Source organism: Canariomyces notabilis, assembly GCF_033297395.1.
Source record: "Canariomyces notabilis strain CBS 508.74 unplaced genomic scaffold N656scaffold_40, whole genome shotgun sequence".
NCBI classification, from domain to species: Eukaryota; Fungi; Ascomycota; class Sordariomycetes; order Sordariales; family Chaetomiaceae; genus Canariomyces; species Canariomyces notabilis.
In genome coordinates, this window is record NW_027041862.1 from 188,734 (window position 1) to 189,348 (window position 615).

Sequence of the window (615 nt, forward strand, 5' to 3'; positions counted from 1 at the left end):
GCCGTGTACAGATACGTACCTGCAGTCCAATGCAGACACCAGCCCACGGCAGCGCTGCTTGCGGTATGTTCTGGATCGCCAGGTCGACCATGGCCTTGGCTGAGAGAACGAATTGGGCGGCATCACCGACTCCCTGCGTAATCTTCAACAGCCTGGAAATTTTTGCTTGGCCTTCCTCTACCAGCTTTCTCATGTGCGCCTGCCGCTGGCTCGGATCTTTCAGTGTTAAGGAAACGTCGACGGCGGGTTCAACAGTCCTGTCCCCTAGAACTTTGTTCAGGGTTTCCATGTACGACTCGACAAGCTTTGCGGTATCCTTGTCCTCCGCGAGGCTATTGTACGCAGCATCCCAAAGTCTCTGAGACATGGGAAGGACAGGAGTCGGTTGCTCTGATGTGGACTCGATCGCTTTTGGCTTGGCTCGGGGTTCGATGGACAGTGCGGGAGGTGGAGCTTGCGGCATAGCGGCTGGTTGGTGATGTCCTGTTGCTCTTGCGTCTATATTGAATCGGTGCATGCCATCATGATCGCTGGGCGCGGGGGTAGGAGTACCCGGCTCTGTCGTGGTGCCAGATAGGGTTGTTCGTCCGTCTGTTGGACATGTCAGTCTTGATA

At 55.8% G+C, this 615-nt stretch overlaps 1 protein-coding gene across 1 annotated transcript; it reads right to left on the reverse strand.

Annotated features, from left to right (window-relative positions):
• Positions 1–19: 19 nt before the first annotated feature.
• Positions 20–463, reverse strand: N656DRAFT_802559 (uncharacterized protein; the record flags this gene model as incomplete). Its single annotated transcript, XM_064818256.1, has 1 exon — positions 20–463. A coding segment is annotated over one exon (444 nt), but the record flags the coding sequence as incomplete, so codon positions are not given.
• Between the last annotated feature and the right edge of the window lie 152 nt (positions 464–615).